Raw genomic sequence first — 17,052 nt, 5'->3', positions numbered from 1 at the left:
AGAGAAGGAGAGAAATAAAATCCTTTTTCCTTTTCTTATGAATACAACAGAGATGTTGTAAAAAGCTAAATACACAAAAGAGACCCTCTGAACACAGAAATTGCGTGCTGGCATTTTTAAAATCAGGAATGAGAATATTTGAAGGCAAAGAATTTCTCACATGAATAAGTACTACACAGTTACTTTTGTAATTTTTCCAACCTAACTTCAGCATCCCAGAGCCAAAAGCATATTCCACCTGGCTTTTCTGAACTTTCTGTCCCCAATTTGTAAAACCTAAAGGATAGAATATTTAACATTACATCTCTATTTGCTTTCTTTTGTGTATTAACAATCTAGAATTAGGCCTCCTGTCAATGAAATCAAATGAATGAGTTTTTGACGAGAGTCTTTTTATGTACAGAAGAGTTGTGAAACATTAGAACTGGAAGACATTTTGAGATCAGATTGTCCAATATCCTTGCTTTAGAGAAGAGGCCTAGAGTAGGAAGCTGAATGGCTGAAGGTCACTTGAATGCTTCATGGCAGAGGCTGCCCCACAGGTGTCCATCTCCACTATCAGAGAGCCCTTCTTATGCCCACTCCAGGTGTCTCCCTGTAGGGTCATGAACATTGATTTTAGCTCTGCCCAGAACAAGTTTGCTCATACTTCCCTGGGACAAGTGTTATGAATTTAAAGACAACTGTGATCATACCTTTTCCCCCAGAAGAGAGGTACCCAAGTGTAAGAATGGCAGTTAGGAAGAAGAAACCTGCCTGGGAAAGGGTGACCTTAATGGAGAGAACATCAGGGAATAAGGAAGGGTGTGTGAGGGGGAACAGAGAGCAGAAATTGGCCAAGGAAGGAAGGAGGGATTGCTGTGAAGAAGTCCTGAGAGTGACTGGGCTGGGACCATGAACAAGGCTGGGAAATGGCTGGGAAATAGCTGGGAAGGAAGACGTGAGAAACAATGTGTTGTTCCTGAGGTTACTGGTCTCACATTACACTGATTAAAGGAGGTAGTTTAGACACTAGACTAGGTGTCAGGGTCTGGGGCTTGAGGCCCTAACTCTGCCTCTAACTTTGTGACAACTTGGCTTGTTACTTTACCTTTTCAGGTCTCATTTCCTTTGTTTCTAAAATAAGGGGGTTACTGTACCATCCCTAAAGTCCTTTTTAGCTCTAATCTATGACACAACTCTATGGGATTTCTTAATTATCCATTTTGAGTGCTTCGACATCAAGTGTGATTGTAAGTAAAGACAGCATCATACCAACCACAGAAATCACTATTATTGAGAATAGGAGGAGTTAAGGAAACAGAACATAACAGAAGTTACCAAGCAGGGATGGAGAGGAGAGAGAAGAAGATTGTGTTCTTGTCCCGGTTCTGCCACTGATTCACTCGGAGATTGCTAAGAAATATATATATATTTTCAAAACCCTACATTTTTATAAACATATTAGAGTGGTGGGGGTGGTAAGCAGAGTAATGGCCCCCAAAGATGTCTATGTCCTGATCTCCTGAACCTGTGAATCTGTTACCTTACATAGCAAAAGGGACTTGCAGATGTGATTGTGATGAAGATCTTGAGATAGGGAGATTATTTTGAATTATCTGAGTGAACCCAATGTGATCATAAGGGTCTTTATAAAGCAAAGAAGCAGGAGAATCAGAGGAGATGTGATGATGGAAGCAGGCAGCAGAGTCAGTGAGAGAGACTGGAAGATGCTGCACTGCTGGCTTTGAAGATGAAGGAAAGGGCCAAAAGCCAAAGAATGCAGGGGACCTCTAGAATCTGGAGGAGGCAAGGACATGGATTCTCCCCTAGAGCCTCCAGAAGAAATGCACCCTGATGACACTTTGATTTTAGGACCTCTAAACTCCAGAATTGTAAGATAACAAGTTTGAGTTGTTTTAAGCATTAAATTTGTTTAAGTTATTACTTAGCAGCAATAGGAAATGAATACAGTGGCCAATTTAGGCCTTTGGAGTTGGTTTGCAGAGGATGCAGCATCAGTGGTTATCAACACTGACTACCATTAGAATGACCTCTGGAGGTGAGGTTGGAATTTTGAAAGTGGTAAAAGCTCTCCAGTTGACTTAATGCGAAGCCTGAGTGGAGAACCACTGGCTGATACTGGCCAGAGATTTTGCTGGGCGAATGTGATCTTTCTAAGTAAGAGAGTAGGAGCTGCTTATTAGAGAATCTTTTTAGTTCTTTCTTTTCCTGATACTTATATCACATCTCTAGCTTTTTGAAAGACAGAAGAAAATTAATATTATAGTGTTCGAATTAGAAGAAAGCTCAAAACTGAAGGGAAGCTACATATGAACCAAAACAAAGTTCTTCTGCACAGTCAGTAGCTATTTAAGAATACTTGTTATGTTCTCCATTTCAAAAAGTGAACAACTTTGCATCTTCTGGCCATGTTAAAATTTTAAAAAGATATAAATAAATAATATAATAGCAAAAGTGAGACCTTGAAGTCTACGCGCCCCTCTGTGGAAATTGCTCACCTGGCACATGCTACTATGCGCTTGTATTCCATATCACTGTAGCTGGATGCTAGCACACACAACAAACAAACAAGCAAACAAACAAAAAGAAGAGTAAACCATTTTAAACTGTTTTAGAAACTGTCAGAACGGAACCATTAATAAGCAGGTCTCTGAACACACTTATTCCAAATTATTTCTGATTTGGAAGTTGGCACTTTTGGTGATTTTAATGAAAATTCATGGCCACTGACAATACTGGCAAGTCTTTAAATCATTAGAACAATTCTCTGCTCTCAAAGAACTTATAATTTAAGGAAGGAGTTATTTAAGGTAAATATGTATTGGTAACATGTTTGGGGGAGGTTGTAGGGAGGAAGAGCAGATGCCTGGATTCAATGGAATATTTGCAGTAGGAACAGGCCTCTGAGAAGCCGCCAGGGCAGAGGAGCAGCACACACCCCGCCCCTGGGGCCATGGTTAGAGGAAGACTGGAGTGTGCATGTGGACTCGCTTTTGGACTGGGAGGAAACAACCCACCCACCAGAGAGGCATGTGAAGGCCACTGGTAGAAAATAAAAACAGCGCATGAATAAAAGCCCATAAGTACCGGAGAGACCCAGTTAAAGATGGAGGCAGAGAAATGTACGTCTGTCAGAACCCTTGGAATACAGAAAAGGTAAAGGGTGGAATCCAACAGGATGATAGGGAAATTCAGGGTCTTAGAATGGGACCCTGACGCAAAAGTAACAGAAACTTAAGGTTCTTCAAACCATTCTGGTGCTTTACAACTAGTTACATTATTTAAAAGTAAATTAGTTAGTCAAAACGATTTCTTGATCAATAGTGCATACCTTTAGCTTAGTTATTAAGTCACTTAATATCGGTTTTCAACTATTATTAAAGAGTTGCCTCTATTACAATAAGTGGCAGTAATGTTTACTCTGGTATAAGAATTTGATTAAAAAATTTTGACTTTTGAGCAAGCACATTTTTCTAACAGGTGAAGTTTTCTGACATTCTTTATGCTTAGCCAAAATTACAGTGTAAACGATGCTGTCTTACCTTCAATTTCCTGGGCTTCGATTTTCAGATAAAAGTTGCACACTTCCTCAGAGGTACTAATTTTGTGAACCACAGTAGCTATCTACATTGAGAAAAGTAAACAAGAAGATTTTATTGAAAATGAGAAAGTGGAAAAGGGTATGGCAGGGGCATGCTGCCGCAGATGGGGATGGGATGCTTGAAGTATCATTTTCAAAATCCAGTGCAAATGGTGAACATTCAAGACCAATTTTCCCAGCAGCTGGATTTTGGGTAAACTCCACAACCTGAAACATAGCCGAAGAGCCCAAAGTAAGCAAAAACTGACCCTTAGCCAGATAGTACCTTGGTCCAAATTCCATGCAGTTGAATCTGAGCACCTCACTCTACAGGAAAGTTCCTAAGATTCTCGTCATTGAGTGTGTACCCTTTAATTTTACACATAACACCACAAGGAAGTGTAGTTTTCTCCCAGCCCACACACCACCCTGGTAAACAACAAATTATGGGTAAGTATGGATGGGATAGGGGTGCTGCCAGAAATAGGTATATTGAGAGCAACTAGAAGTGACAGAAAAGTGGACAATCCATCCCCTGCCCATGTAATCTTATAAACAGTCTTTGAAGGAATAAATGTGCTAAAAAGAGCATAATTAAAATCATCCACAGTATGTTAATTTATGCTCAGAACACTTGGTTCATTTTATTTTAGCCATTTAGCTGCAAGTTTTCCTAAGCTCTCTATGTATGTCCATGCAGTCTATAGCTAAAATAAAATAAACCTAAGCTCTTACATATATACATCTATCCCCAATAATGGTAGATAAATGAGATCGGACTATGTTACTAATCAGAGAATACATATATATATGTGTGTGCATATGTACACACATGTCATATGTATATATACATATATAACAAAAAAATCATATATACATATATAATTAAGTTACATATGTAATTTCCACAAATATACAGACTATATACATACAAGGTTTAAAAACAGCCATTTTCAAAAAGAATTTGTGTGGACAGCTACCAGGATAGCTAGAAAGAATTAGATAAATGAATCCTACTTTGGTCATAGTTACCAAAGCCCAGATTTCTGTAACTTTGTGGCAAAGTCTCTACTTTTTGAATGTTATGTGGCATAAGCAGACACATAACTCCCAATTAAGTTGCTCTTAATAAAATACTTACATGCACTGTAGCCAAGCCACTGCTAAATCCAGTACTGACAACGAGGTCATCACTGAGAGGTGCCTGGAAAGGTGGATGGAGAAACCATGCTTTGTTTTATTATTTAATAGGGAGGGAGGAGAAAGCAATGAAGAGAATGGGCTGACACTTGCCAGCTTCCGCTCTCAGAGCTCTTGTGAGATTAAATGGATAAAACATTGAAGATCCTATGCACATAGTAGGTAGTAAAAAATACTGGAATTTTCTTTCCCTTCTACATGTTAAAAAAGGTATCTAAAATCTCCTGAAACCAGCAAAACCAACATGTCAGAAGTCACTTTTGTTTACATCTTCATTTATATATGGTTATGGTAAACTGGATCATCATCATTTTTTTTTTGCCAACTACATAAATTTCTTTCAGTGCCTAGCTTGGGTATCAGCATCCTATGTGCCACAGGAGATCCTTTTCATTAGCAAGTACAGGAAACCTCAGTGTAACTCTAAAGTGGGTGTGTTCTATCTTTGCCCCTCCCACCTTCTGCTCTGCACCTCTTCCACCTCCTAATGGCTTGTTTTCTCTACTTCCACTGGTCTCTGTTTATCGAAACCCTTGGCACTCCACCCAAACCCCTTAGCACCTCATCAAAGCCTGCCCAATCCTTAGGTGCTGTTGCTCTTCTTTCCACTCTGCTAGGAGGAGAGTGAATGCATGAACTGAGTTAATTCTCCCTTCCAGAGAAAATCCATCATACAAGTGCTCTCTTTTTTGTGGAAAGCATGAGAGAGATCATTTGGAGCAAGAAGCCTAATGAGTTGGTTCTTCTCTTACTCCTAGGCTGCAGCCTACTCTTCCCCTGGCGCACTAGAGCAAAAGGGATTCAGTATGCATGAAAGGTTGTCCCTTCCCCCAAATTTTACTAAATGTAGGTAAACAGGCCAACTTTCTTGTTCTCCCTGATGGAAGACAGCAACATTTACTAGAAAGCCAGTACATCGAGATACTGCATGAGAGAAGCATTCTGTGGACAAATAAGTGACAAATAAGTTTGTCAAATGTACACTCCACTCTGCCTATTGTCCAATCTTTCCTAGAGTCATCCCACCTAGTAACATACATGTTAAAGCAAGGGAATCCTATACTAAAGAATTCGTTTAATGTCATTTAAACTAGAGTTTCTCATCAAACATTTTTTCGTGTAACACATTTCAGGAAATGCTGGCGTAGAGAATTCCAAACTATATAAAAACAATCTGGGTTTCATATGAAGGCAGCATCATGAACTGAGGTTTACATTATTCTAAGATGACAAGAGGCCCCTTACAGCATCACTCCTGTAAGAGAAGAATGACTCCAGCTACCTCAAATGGTGGTCTACCATGCTTTTTAGGCCAAAGATCCTCTTTAGAGCTTAGACCCTTGACTCAGAATGTGAATGTCTGGAGAACTCTAAATGCTCCCAAAGGAAAGGCAACATGTTTTCAAACTGGAGGCCACAAGCACAAATGCCTGCAGAGGCCCAGGCATAAAGCAAGCATAAAAGAGCATCTACATATGTCACATGACTGGTAGGCACTGTAACAAATTGCAGAGCGAATGCCACTACCAGCACCCTATTGCCAGATCTTTAGTTCTCCAAGAGGATTTGGGAATCGGGTTTTTATTTAACATTTCTGAATTTTTAAATGTTAGAATATGTCTATGTCTGTTTCTACAGCTATATCTATATCCATCCATCTCTCTCTCTATTATACACACACACACACACACACACTTTAGATCACTAGTTTGCAATTTTTACAGTAAATTTTATTTCTCATGCATATTTACTTTTCAGAAACGTGGATTTGGGGAGAATATGGACAATAAGAACTGTTTTCAGTTATTTGTACATTTAAATATACCTTAAAACAATCCAATAATCTTAAAATAACCTTTATCACCTGTACACTATTATTGATACGGAACTTAAGTTTTTCCACCTGTCCTTTCCTTTGGGAAATTCTCATAGGCCATCAAGATTTTTATTTTTAAAAACCCAGTAGTAGCAAAGGACATGGGACAAGTTGTTGGGGGACCTAAAGGTCAATTCCAATTTGGCCACAGTCTGCATGTGCGACCGGACCAGGTGGAACCACCGGTAGACTCCCAAATGTGTCTTCCGTCTCATCCTACTGCCGTACCTTTGTGCGTGCTGTCTTCCATGCCTGGAATGTTCTTCCTTTTTCTTCACCTGGCTAAATCCTCTAATTCTTCCAGATTTAATCCACCCATCTGGGCAGACGCTTTGACAAACTCTTCCCACCTCTCAGCCTGGCTCAGGAGGCCCTTCTCTGTCTTTTTATATATCTATCAAGGCTCTTATTTTTCATTGTCTGTTAAACAACTGTCTCTCCCACACCTACCCCATATACACGCAGGTTCTTTGTGCTTTACTTTTGAATCCCCAATGCCCAGGACATAGCAAGCACGTCTGCTTAGGATACAGTAGGCACTCACTATGTGTTTAAGTAGTAAATAGATACATTTGTAAAATAAGTGTGGAACAGATTATTTTAAAGGTCCCATCCAATTATAAAATATTATAAAACATCTTTCATTTACCTCTATTGGCCTCCCAAGGAAATTCTTGTCTGTTATCTTATATTGGTAGAGGTCACCTTTATGCTTATAAGAAACATTGATATCCATATTCAAGTGAAGTTGTTTAAACAAGAGTGAGTATTCTGTCAGGCCCTCGATGGCATTAATTGTATCCTATTAACAATCAGCAAAACACAAAAATAAGTTTAGCTTGTTTATATGCTCTCTGTTTACAAATACTCTTTCTTATGAGTAGGTGGGGATGAAACTCCACATTATCTGGAGACGAAACTCCAGCTGGCTGAGTGAAACTGGTTAAGGGCCCTCGTGTGGAAGTGGAAGGAAGTTCTCTCTCAATAATGAGGATGTTGTTCTTAGCAGGGACAGGAAGGACATGTGGCTTCATGTCCGGGTTCTCCATAATCCTGAGCATGTGACCTCAGGCAAGTCACTCTTTGCAGAATAACCCTAACTCCTTGCATGACTGTCTCCTTCTCATCCTTAGGTTTCAGCTTGAATATCTCCACAGTGAGGCCATAAATAAGCTCCTCCTTTCCCTTGTTTATGGTTCCCCTCTGCCCTTTAGAGTGATCATCTCAATTTGTAATACTTTTATGTATAGTTTCTTGTTGGCCTTCCCCACTGTCATATGAGTCACGGGAGCAAGTAGTATATCTTTCCTTGAATCCATTATATTTCATAGGTAGCTATTCAACAAGTATTTGTTGAAGGAATAAATAAATGAGCTTAATTTTTCTGGCTTGTCTTTCTCATCTGGAAAATCAGGAAATGTGACCACATCAGAGATGCCAAATACATGGCTACCCCGTCTGCTCGTGTCCTTTGCAGCCAATGCTAATCAATGGGTCTCTATTTCCTGCTAAGCCTATAGATTTACCCAAGATGAAATCCTTTGAGATGATCACTAAAGTAATCCTGAAGGACCCCCAGCTCTAAATTTTATATACATTTTCACATGCTCTGTCATGTCCAAACAACCAGGAACAGGAAAGATATTAACATTTGAACTAAAGTTGAATATAGATGTATATTATACAACTACATAAAATATACATATTCAAATGAGTTTACATTGGTAGGTAGATAAACATGTATCAATTGGTATTTCTTTTTTGTAAGAAACATTGATACGTTTATTTTGGGGGAAAGAACCTCAGTACCTTTGTCTAGATGGCAGCCACTGTCTATTATATAGGATGTGACATACTTGTTGATAACCTTACTAGCCCTTCATGGTCATTAAGAATCATAAAGAAAGTGCTGGAATTAGAGTCAGAAGAACTGTATTTTGATTTTGGCTCGGCCACTAACTCCCTGAACGAATGTCCCAGGGCTGATTTGCCCCTCTGTATAAGATGGGTGTCAATGCAGATAACCTCTGAGAGTCCTTTGAGTCCATCCATTTTATTCCTATCTAAGGCATGCCAGAATGAATGTGGAATATGTGGTGAGTGAGGCAGCAAAAATGTTTTCAGGAGGATAAAACAAGGCAAAGAAACATTACCTGAGTCGAATAAAAGCCACCTCCATATCTCTGCTCTTCAGATAGCCATTTAATGATCGGGTTAACATAATTTATTTCTTTCAAGTTTAGAAAGGTGAGTAAAGCATAGGCAGTAGTTTCCACCACATGTGCTGTACCAGCGTTAGGTGCAGCGCTGTCATTTTGTTGATAATCTTTCCAAAAACGATAAACTGGTTGGCTACCTGAACATTAACAAATCACATTGATTAATATGATTAAAAATGTGAATTTGACATAGCAATTCTAGCAGGTTTCTAGCAGTTTCTTCTGGTAGTGGCCTTCTGGTTTCCAGCAGTCTCTTATTCTTTTGTAAAAAGAACTTCCTCAAGGTGACCAATACAAAACAAGATTCCTTATTACAGTGCTATTTGTTTTTATTTAAAAAGGTTAACATGGGAAGTCCACATCTTTGGTAGCAGAGGATGGTTCTGAGACTCAATTTCCAATGTGGGAAGGGCTTCCCCTCACAACACACCTGCATGGTGTCTGGGAATTCAACTCAATTCTGACATTCTGATGCCAGAGATAGCATCAGATTCCACAGGTTAAGGCTTCAGTCCTACAAGACTACCCTAAGCCCTGGCCTACTTTAAATGCCAGTCCCAAACCCTGGTTGTACTTCTGACCAATGGTTTATAAATCAGAGGTTCCAAAGACCCCTTCCTCAGGTTTTATTAATTTGCTAGAGCAGCTTACAGAACTCAGAGAAACATTTTACTTACTAGATCACTGGTTTATTATAAAAGGATTTAACTCAGGAAGAACCATATGGAAGAGATGCCCAGGGTAAAGCATGGGGAAAGGGCATGGAGTTTCCATGCCCTCTCTGGTTGTGTCACTGCCTCTCTCCCCAAATCTCCACATGTTCACCAACCTGGAGGCTCTCTGAATCTGGTCCTTTTGGGATTTTACAAAGGCTTCATTACATATCATAATAGACTAAATCATTGGCCATTGGTGATTGATTCAACCTCCAGCTCCTCTCCCCTTCCTGGGGGTTGGTGAGGGACAGGTACTAAAAGTTTCAACCCTCTAATCACATGGTTGGTTCCCTGGCAACCAGCCTCCATCCTTAGGTTGCCTAAGGGCTTTCCAAAAGTCACCTCATTAATAAAAGATACCTTTATTGCTCTCAACACTTAGGAAATTCCAAGGGTTTGGGGGGCTGTGAGTCAGGAACCATAGACAAAGACCAAATACATATAAGAAATACAATTAGTTATCTAAATATACATTTGTATAAATATTTAGTATTTATATAAACATTGAATATATAGTTATTAAAATATATTTTTTATAAAACACAATACCACATTGCATGTACAAGGGAGAAATAGTACAGTAGGGCGGAAAGTGCAATAAACTTGAAATTAGTATACTCAGGTTCTCGTCTGTACTACTAACTGACCATGTCACTTGAACAAGTTCTTTAGTTCTATGGGACTCAGTTTCCTAATACCTAAAGTGTAGTTAGTACTTTCTTCCTTGTAGTGAAACTCAAGTGAGATACTAAATGTAAACATTTTTATAAACCAGAAAGCACCATGCACCTATAAAGGTCTTATTATTATTATTAACACTATAAGATAAATTGGAGAACTTTTTTCCTTGACAGAAAAAATATATATCCCAGAAATTATGAGATCACATCCAAAGCTTTAGTTCAGTCTTTTATGATCTGCTCCCAATTCAAAGCACTAAAGACAATTTCATATATGCAGCACTTTTCATAAATTAGGTTCTCAATTATATTTGTTTGTTATTGCTCTAGAAATTTAAACCTGCCATCTCAAATCCCTTTTCAAACAAATTGTTTGAAAAATACGGTAAAGCATATTTGGAAATTATTTTTGAAGATTAGTAAAAATTTTGATGTGTCAGTTTAAAATTCAGGATTCTATTATTTGCATGATTTTGAACAAGATATTTTCCCTCCCTTTCAAATTTGCTGTATTTAAATGAAAGATTTGGTTATTAAAGATATTTCCAGCTCAAACATTTGAATTAAGTCATTTTCTAGCTCTTAAATTCTATGATTTTATCATCCATAAAATACTCAAGATATTTCTTTTGTGTTAGTACAAGTATAATATAAGTGGTTTTGAGATATATGTTAATATTCAGTCATTTTAAAGTAATGACAGAAGTCAAATTTTGTAGATGGTTATAAACCTCAATTAAGATTTATTACATTTTTGGAAAACTTCCGCCAAGAGGGGGCTCAGAAGTGCCCAACCATGCTTGTGCTGGTATAGGCACATTGGCCAGTGACCACTGCTAGTCTCTATTTTTTTATTCTTATTGGAAACAGTATGTTGATTCTTCAAAATGAAATTTATACCTCTATAGCCAAGCTGGTACAATATAAGTCAAGTTATGCACTCCTCTGTGCAAAATCCTCCAATGCCTTTCCTTCTAACTTGAAATGGAAGTTAAAGATCTAGGGCTCCCACTATCCCCCACAGCACTTTTATGTGAATTAGACACAGGTGTCCCTTCCTCTGGTTAGAAGCAGACCCAAACCATGGCACATAGCTGAGGAAGTGAAGCACTGACTGGATTTCAGTCTCAATTCACTGGCTTGCTTGAGTGCTTTGTACATTACGTAACTGTATACAGGAGTCTTGTAGAGCTCCTATAATGATCTCCAAAGCCCTACTTGACTCTTTCCTTCTCTGACCTCATTTTCTATCTCTCATCTCACTCTTCTCCAGCCATATTGGCCTCCCTGCCATTCTTGGAGAACCAGACATGCTCCTGCCTCAGGCATTTGCACGTGCTTTTTCTCTACCAGGAACACCCTTCTAGATAGCCGCCAGGTTGCTTCCTCATCTTCTTCAGCTTTCAACTCAAATATCATCTTCTCAGTGAGGCTTAAGCCTGACTACCCTGTCAAAAATTACAACCCCACCACCTCTCCCTGTCTATTTTCCCTCCTTTATTTTTTTCATATTAGTCATCATAAACCTATTCGCTATATGCAATGTTTTACTTCTTTATTGTGTTTGTTTCTCCTAAATTAGACTGTAAGTTTCATGGGGGCCTGGATTTTTTTCTCGTTTCTTTATCCCCAGAGCCTAGAACAGTGCCTGGTAAATAGGAAGTACTCCATACCTATTTGTTGGATTTAGGAATGAATAAATACGTGCTGAATGAATGAATAAATAAATGAATAACAGCACTCATTACATTGTATTGTGATGGTTTATTCCTTGAAGGCAGCGATTGTGTCTTACTCAATTTTGCATGCCACCACCCACTTCCCAGAATTAGCAGACTCTATATGCTTAGTAAATGTTTGCCGAAAAAGGTATGGAAATAGTTATACCTTTAACTGAAGCTTCCTTCTTCAGGGCTGAGACAATGGAATGAAACTGTGGGTGAGATTTATCTCCCAAAGAAAGAGCGTAAGCGACAATGGCCAGGGTAAAGGTGCTCTGGGCTGGGAGAGTATTTTCAAGCAGAAAGGTGTCAGCTTTAGTTAGAGCTGTGTTGATTTTCTGGAAAACAAAGGCAGAAGATACCTAAGGTTCTTTGTCAAGCATCAACTTATCATCTAATGTGAACCAACCCCAGGGGCACTATCCTAAAGCAGACAAAATAAAGGGTGGAAAGAGAAATGACCTTATGGAAATGGACGGTGTCTCGCTGAAGCAAATCCTTCTGGGAGAAGGAGCAGAGCGTAATCCCAGAAGTGAAAAAGAGAGTGTCCAATCAGGTCAAGCCTTTTGCCCCTGAATTTTCACCTCCCTCTAGAGGTTTTCCCCTTTAGTTTCTGCTTCCCATGTCAGACCTAGCCTCTGTGAAGAAGCACTAAGCATATACACAGCTTTCATTATTCCTGAGCTTAGGTTAAATTCTCTTGCCCACAAATCAGAAGTAAATTAGACATGTCCTTCAAATAGCTGAGACAGATTCACATTTTCAAAAGGAATTTTACTAAATAAAATCATAGCTAGCAGAAAAAGAGCCAAGCTGCCAAAGCACTTTTTGATCCTGATTCCTGGAAAAATAGTCTCAATTATTTTGTTCTGAGACAATTAAAATAGTTATTTTGGATAAGTGGTTAGGAGAAAGTGTGGTGCAATGCTGCTCACATATCACCTGGCGCCTTCTCTCCCAGCTCCACCTGTATCTTACTCATGTACTGCTAAGTGCCAACTGGTCCTTTAGGCCCCTGGAAACTGGTCCTCATTGGTTATTTTGTCTTGTTAAGTATAAATAACAATTCTCTTAAAATAAACAAAAAACATTACTTTGTTTTGTGGTTAAAGTCCTACAAATCTCCTTGGGTTTTTCCATCTCTGTTCTATATGCTGGTTTGAAGGTCATGTCTATTTACTTCTGATTTGTAGGCAGGAGTATTTAACTAACCTCAGGCACCTGTCTCATCTCAGATGAGAGTATGATCTCTGTTACCTCTTGGAATTTTTAATGATGATTCACTTAAATGAATCCTCTTCTTTCTCCCTTCAGCTTCCAAGCAAATGAAACAGCACAACCCAAAGAAGCAAACATGCTATCATCTATCCTCAGTAGTTCCATAATATAGAGTGCCTCAACTACCGATAAGAGTCATATACATATTGTAAGATTTGGCATAGATAAGTGAAGGAAGCTAGGGGTGTTAGGTCATACTCTCATCACAGTCAGAAGTTATCAGTTCTAGTCCCAGCTCTGTAATTCAGTAGTCTGTGAAACTGAACAATTAAATTCACCTGTTTTACAGGCCTCAGTTTTCTCAATTGTCAGCGAATGGGTTGGATTAGGTGGTTACCAAAATCTATTATAATTCTGAAATCCTTTGATTCTGGAATTACAGTTATTTTCCCCCACCTCCCAGTATGTGGTACAGAAATAGACGATGAGCGTTGGAGAAAGGAAACTCTTACTTACCACCAGGGGGCAAATATCAAAAGCCTTTCTAATTCCTATCACAGCAAAGGCTGTAAGGTATAAGGTGTTCTCTTGGGCTTCAGCAGACAAGGCACCCTGAAAATAAGCAAGAGTTATAAAGGAGAGTGAAATGGTGTCTTTAAAGTGAAATAACATGGTTCTGATATTCATTTTGAGCTTAATATCCCTCTCTCTCTTCATGTATTCCAGTTGGATTGCTTGCTATTTCTCAGTAAGCTCTGAGTCTTTCTGACTTCATGCCTTCACGTGCCCTTCTCTCCCTCACCCTGAAGCTCTATTTCATATCTCTTCACCACATTCATATTCTCCCCCTCCTTCAAGACCTTGTTAAAATGCCCAAAGCACTATTCTGCCACTGTTCTCCCATATTTTTTCCTCTTGGGGCAGTGATGTTCTAATGCAACCCTTATAAGACATACCATGAAGTGACCTCTAGTTACTTCTACAGTTTTATTTTGTGCCACTCACTCCCAGCTGTTATGGTCCCAGATCTTTGAATGAACCACCCTCTCTCTCTACTTCAAAAATACCAGTGCTGTTGGCTCCACTTGGAACACTCTTCCTGACTCCCTCCTTTCTAGCTCCCAGGAGCCTGGTCAACTCATTTTTTTCAACTCCTCCCATCTAGGTAAGATCCCCTGCTTTCAATGAAATCATATTTCCCTTTTCTTAACATGTATTACGCACTTGAAATTATCTACTCAATGTCTGACTTCTCTGCTAGATCATAAGTTCTGTGGCCTCAGTGACCACACTTGTTTTATTCATTGTGTTTTTACCATGTAGCACTTAGTATACATTCGATAAATATTTATTGAACAAATGAATGAATACATACGCTTATATCTTGATTAGAGTTGCTAGTATTTTTACCCCACTTTCCCCACCGGTGTGTGGGCTCCTTTGTGGCAGGGATACTGTCTGGTGCACCCTTTCCACTCTTCCTCCCCGATGCTGCCCAAAATAAGGCCTTGCGTGTATTAGGTGCTCAGTGAATGGTTGTTGAATAAATGTGGATAGATGGATGAATGGGTGGATATCTTAAGAAAAATATTGTTATAGTATTTTACTTTTCAAATAGTACTTAAATGATATCAGTTACCCCATTTCTTGTGGGAGTCCTAATCTGCTATTATTCCAACAGAGGACAATTATGAGACCCCTGTTAGCCAGGGAGCCACTTGTACCTGACATGGAAGGGATTGGATTGGGGTAGGCAAAACAGCAACAATAATAAAACTTGAATCTTAAAAAAACATTCTAAGGAGTAGAACATACTACAGCAATATCTTGGAGAGATATTGAAATTACTTTATAATTAAAGCATATCTCAAGGATTGAGCCACATACTGTTTTTAGGCACTTTCAGACCTGCTACCTTGTTCAATCCTCACAACATCCTATAAACGAGGTAACTGGCATTCTCTCCATGTTATACATGAGGGACCAGAGACTCAGAGGAGCAATGAGGTGGCTTGTTCAGGGCTCAGATTAGAGGTTCCACTGTGCATTATTTTCCCTCTGCCGTGGATTATAGATAGCCCTGTCTCCGGCTTACCAAATTTACCATGGGAAACACAAACAGGGGAAAGGAAAGAGGTCTGTTATTTGCTCAGCACAGAGCTAGGCATATTTCATGTCAGGAAGGGGACATATTTTGATTCTGGCCACTTCTCTGATGATGGGAGATGGTGACAGAAATGGGGCTGACAGAAGCTCAGAGCTTATCTTGCCTGTATGGGCTGAATTGTATTCCCTCAAAATTCGCGTATTGAACCCCCAATACCTCAGAATATGACTGTATTTGAGATTTGGCCTTTAAAGAGGCAATTAAGTTAAAATGAGGTTGTTAAGGTAGGCCCTACTTCAATCTTACTGGTGTCCTTATAAGAGGAGATTAGGACACATAAAGGGTAACCACGAGTAAATGAGCACAGAAAATTGACCATGGGAAGAGACGGCAAGAGAACATTCATGTGCAAACTGCAGAGAGAGGCCTCAGGGGAAACCAACCCTGCAGGCACCTTGATCTTAAACTTCCAGCCTCCACAATTGTGAGAAATAAACTTCTGTTGTTTGGAAAAAAAAAAAAAAAGCATATCTCAAACAACACTGTGTTGTACTTTGTAATAAATTGACCCCAATCTCTCTTTCTAACAGAGTACAAATAGGGTCCCTCCCACATTGCAGCCTGGATCTGTAAGACAGCTCTGAACTTCAGGTACAGATTCCATACTAAGGCTACGTTGACAAATAAGTGGTTCTGAGATCCCTAGCACTTGCTCCCTGTGAACCATCAATGCCTATTGTACAAGATGTCGAAGATATCACTTATCTAACTTTTAAACTGGATGGTCTGAAGAGCAGTATGGGAAGAACTGTCAAGTTCTTGGCCTGTATACAGGAAGAATTTCTTGCAGGATTACATATATTTTTTTCCTCTCTTCTTCATCCTCCTAAAATAGGATGAGAATGAAACTCAAAATTGTAAATGAAACTATTGCTAATCTGTACATTTGGTTTCCTTACCCGTAATTTTAGTGGTTGATAATTGGAATTTTCCTTGAAAGATCCATTTGGTAGTTGACAATGCTCAATCAGCCATGCTAAAGAATTACAAATTGAATTTTGGCTCTGAGATACATATTTATGTACTTGGCCCAGTACTCTTAAAGCAAAAGCTGTAAACCTTTAAGACAAAATCAAATAAATAAACATTTAGATGTTGAATCCCTTTTGGCTTTCAATTTACAGTGTATTTTACTTAGTTCGTATGTGTTTATTCTTTAAAAGAAAATAACATTTTAAAACATGCAATTCCAAAGTATGTTATCACCATTTTACAAGAGAAGGGAAGATTTTAGGAAGATCTCTAAAAACGTTCAGTCAATAAATGTGAACCACACAACTTCTGTAATAGTCAGCTCACGCAAAAGCTAAAAATTGATGCCTGGTGATTAAAAATGGAACTCCCTTCCATAACATCTGTGGGAGAGTTTATCAGTGTCCGCTGGAGCCATGCTATTGATGCAGGACTCATCACCTCACAAAGAAGCTTTAATTATCATAATTACTTAGTCAAAAAGCAATTTCAGGCTCTCCTAATATCTCTCAAAGACTATCAGAGAAGATCTAATTCAAAAGCCTCACAATGCCTCTTGAACCATCATCATTCCTTTCCTCAAATTCACTCACCCACTCGGTGGCCCTAGAGCTGCCCATTCTTCAGCTCCTCAGATAGCTTCAAGACTCAGACCACTTGACTTCCTCCCTCACATTAAAATTTTGTTTTCATTTTCCTT

General features: G+C 39.0%; 1 protein-coding gene across 1 annotated transcript in view; it reads right to left on the bottom strand.

Moving 5' to 3' along the window:
* The window catches only part of C5 (complement C5), a 75,273-nt gene that overhangs the window by 10,970 nt on the left and 47,251 nt on the right, over nt 1-17,052 (bottom strand). The window contains exons 26-33 of the mRNA XM_006917074.2: nt 16,280-16,439; nt 13,730-13,825; nt 12,162-12,333; nt 8,813-9,015; nt 7,309-7,461; nt 4,721-4,787; nt 3,546-3,623; nt 2,502-2,550 (exon numbers count right to left, since the gene is read on the bottom strand). Of these exons, the coding sequence (XP_006917136.1) occupies nt 2,502-2,550; nt 3,546-3,623; nt 4,721-4,787; nt 7,309-7,461; nt 8,813-9,015; nt 12,162-12,333; nt 13,730-13,825; nt 16,280-16,439 (978 nt within the window). The remainder of the gene's footprint in view (nt 1-2,501; nt 2,551-3,545; nt 3,624-4,720; nt 4,788-7,308; nt 7,462-8,812; nt 9,016-12,161; nt 12,334-13,729; nt 13,826-16,279; nt 16,440-17,052) is intronic.

The sequence above is a fragment of the Pteropus alecto genome, unplaced genomic scaffold (genome assembly GCF_000325575.1).
Source record: "Pteropus alecto unplaced genomic scaffold, ASM32557v1 scaffold226, whole genome shotgun sequence".
NCBI classification, from domain to species: domain Eukaryota; kingdom Metazoa; phylum Chordata; class Mammalia; order Chiroptera; family Pteropodidae; genus Pteropus; species Pteropus alecto.
Note: the sequence above shows the minus strand (reverse complement) of the source record. Positions and strands in the feature narration are given on the sequence as shown.